The sequence below is a fragment of the Sorghum bicolor genome, chromosome 8 (genome assembly GCF_000003195.3).
Source record: "Sorghum bicolor cultivar BTx623 chromosome 8, Sorghum_bicolor_NCBIv3, whole genome shotgun sequence".
Lineage (NCBI taxonomy): Eukaryota > Viridiplantae > Streptophyta > Magnoliopsida > Poales > Poaceae > Sorghum > Sorghum bicolor.
In genome coordinates this window covers 61,914,257-61,916,773 of record NC_012877.2, presented here as the reverse complement: position 1 = coordinate 61,916,773, position 2,517 = coordinate 61,914,257, and the positions used below count along the sequence as shown (strand labels likewise).

General features: G+C 49.7%; 1 protein-coding gene across 1 annotated transcript; it reads left to right on the top strand.

The window, feature by feature from the left end:
• Positions 1 to 1,894, top strand: LOC8065226 (aspartyl protease AED1). The gene is made up of 2 exons (XM_002443588.1): positions 1 to 214; positions 597 to 1,894. The coding sequence occupies exons 1-2, from the start codon at positions 1 to 3 to the stop codon at positions 1,892 to 1,894; spliced, it is 1,512 nt and encodes a 503-aa protein (XP_002443633.1).

Here is a 2,517-nt window from a genome sequence, read left to right as displayed (position 1 = left end):
ATGACTAACTCCGTTGCTTCTCTTTCCGTCTGCTGCCTGATTGTGCTTGTGCTTCTGCTTCCTGCTCCACATGGCGCCTCCTCCCATACAAGCCACGAGCTAGGGTCCGGACAATTTTTTCCAAATAAGACACATGGCAAGTCATCTGGCAACTCACAGCAGGCCTCCACGGTGTCTACTGCAACCACCACCTCCTCGTCGTCCATCGCAACTGGTACACTATATACATTTAATAACATGACAAAAATCAAAGTTGTAGATCTTAAAGAGTTAAACAACTTTGTAGTTGATAAACTTTTTTATTGAAATCATTTATCCAAGAAAGATTATATTTGAATTTTTCATATTTGAAAAATTCAAAAAACTTTCAAACGGTCTTTGATGAAGAAACGACCAAAATTCTAATTTTGTTAGCCAAAGACGAAGAGCAGAACTAGCTCTATATATAAAGGGTGCGTGCACAACATATAAAAAAAATTATTGGATGATCAAAAGATATATAAATAGCTGTCCAAAGAATGATTTGGAGAGTGGGTTTAAAATATACTCTCAGATGTAGTCTTACATATTGTTGTATATATTTTGAACTTTTACAGGTCTACTAGGAAACAACAAGCTACCCATAGTGCACCAGCAGAGCCCATGCTCGCCGTTGCACGGGCTGCCATCCCTAACGGCGGCAGATGGCTTGCATCACGATGCCTCCCTCATCCGGCGCCGTTTCTCCTCAAAATCATCTCCGGTGGCTCCACCGGCTTCATCGCTGGCAGTGACCATAATCCCCACCAATGGCTCGTCGGACCCGACGAGGAAACCGGTCACGCTACAATACAGTGTGCTCGTCAGCTACGGCACGCCGGAGCAGCAGTTCCCGGTGTTGCTCGACACCAGCAGCATCGGCATGTCCCTGCTCCGGTGCAAGCCGTGCGCCTCAGGTTCCGACGACTGTCATCTGGCATTCGACACGTCGCGGTCCTCGACGTTCGCGCATGTCCTTTGCGGCTCGCCGGACTGTCCTACCAACTGCTCCGGCGACGGCGATGGCGACTCCTTCTGCCCGCTCGACAGCACGTACTCGATCATCGACGGCGCTTTTGCCGAGGACGTGCTCACACTGGCGCCGTCGTCCAAGGCCATCGAAAACTTCAGATTCGTCTGCCTGGACGTGGATGAACCTGATGACGACCTGCCGGTGGCCGGAACCCTAGACCTCAGCCGCGACCGCAACTCACTGCCGTCACAGCTGTCGTCGTCGCCGGGGCAGGCCACCGCCGCCTTCTCTTACTGCCTGCCGAAATCCCCGAGTTCCCAAGGCTACCTCTCCCTCGCCGTCGACGCCACCGTCAGACACGACAAAGTCACCGCACACGCCCCACTGGTGAGCAACGGCGGCGACCCGGAGCTGGCGAGCATGTACTTCATCGACCTCGTCGGGATGAGCCTCGGCGTCGACGACATCCCGATCCCGCCGGCGGGGAGCTTCGGCAACAATGGCGTCAACCTGGACCTGGGGACTACCTTCACCAAGCTGACGCCGGAGGTGTACATGACGCTGCGCGACTCCTTCAGGAAGCAGATGTCGCAGAACAACCACTCGTTGCTAGGGTTCGACGGCTTCGACACCTGCTTCAACTTGACCGGGGTGCGTGACCTCGCCATGCCGCTCCTCTGGTTCAAGTTCAGCAATGGCGAGAGGCTGCTAATCGACCTGGACCAGATGCTTTACTACGACGACCCCGCCGCCGCTCCGTTCACCATGGCGTGTCTCGCCTTCTCCTCCTTGGACGCCGGCGATAGCTTCTCGGCCGTGATTGGGACGCATACGCTGGCGTCCACGGAGGTGATCTACGACGTGGCCGGAGGAAAGGTTGGCTTCATCCCACGGAGCTGCTAATGTAACATGTTATGCCAAGGAGTTCATGATATATATGTTGTTATCTTTATACACCTTTGAATTTGCTTTCAACACTGGATAATTTTCTTTTATTTCCACTTTGGTGCAATAAATCTTACGTACTTTTGTAAGTTTAATTTGGAATATGAAGAATAATAATCATTAATCTGAGATATGCGTGTGTACATATATATAGGCTTTGGACCTGTGTTCATGATATGTTGTCATCAGCCAACAATCTTAATCTACAAGATATTACCACGTGCGTTGCCACAGGAACTTTCTAGTCAATCAGATTAAGTATTCTATGCAAAAACACAAAATCTCGTTTACAAATTAAATGATTTGCACCTCTAAAAGGAATGAACTATATGAGTCTTTTTTTATGATAACAGGAGGGGGGTGCTCCCCCTACTAGGCTTTTATTGAAAAAAAGATGGTTCTTACAGAGTGTAATCAGGAAACAAAAAAGGAAATAATCGTAATCGATGATCCAGGGCATGCCTCCATTGGTCCATCTTGTAGGACCAAATGGATAAGATGGTTAATTAGAGAGCTCGGGACATAAATTTTCGGCTATCACCGGAATGCAGAGCGCAATCACAACGAACGCGACGGACACA

Bases quoted from the DNA above. Each gene is read 5' to 3' on its own strand.
- LOC8065226 (XM_002443588.1), top strand. From the start codon at position 1: ATGACTAACTCCGTTGCTTCTCTTTCCGTCTGCTGCCTGATTGTGCTT. The intron at 215-596 runs GTACACTATATA...GAACTTTTACAG, and splicing joins CTCGTCGTCCATCGCAACTG to GTCTACTAGGAAACAACAAG.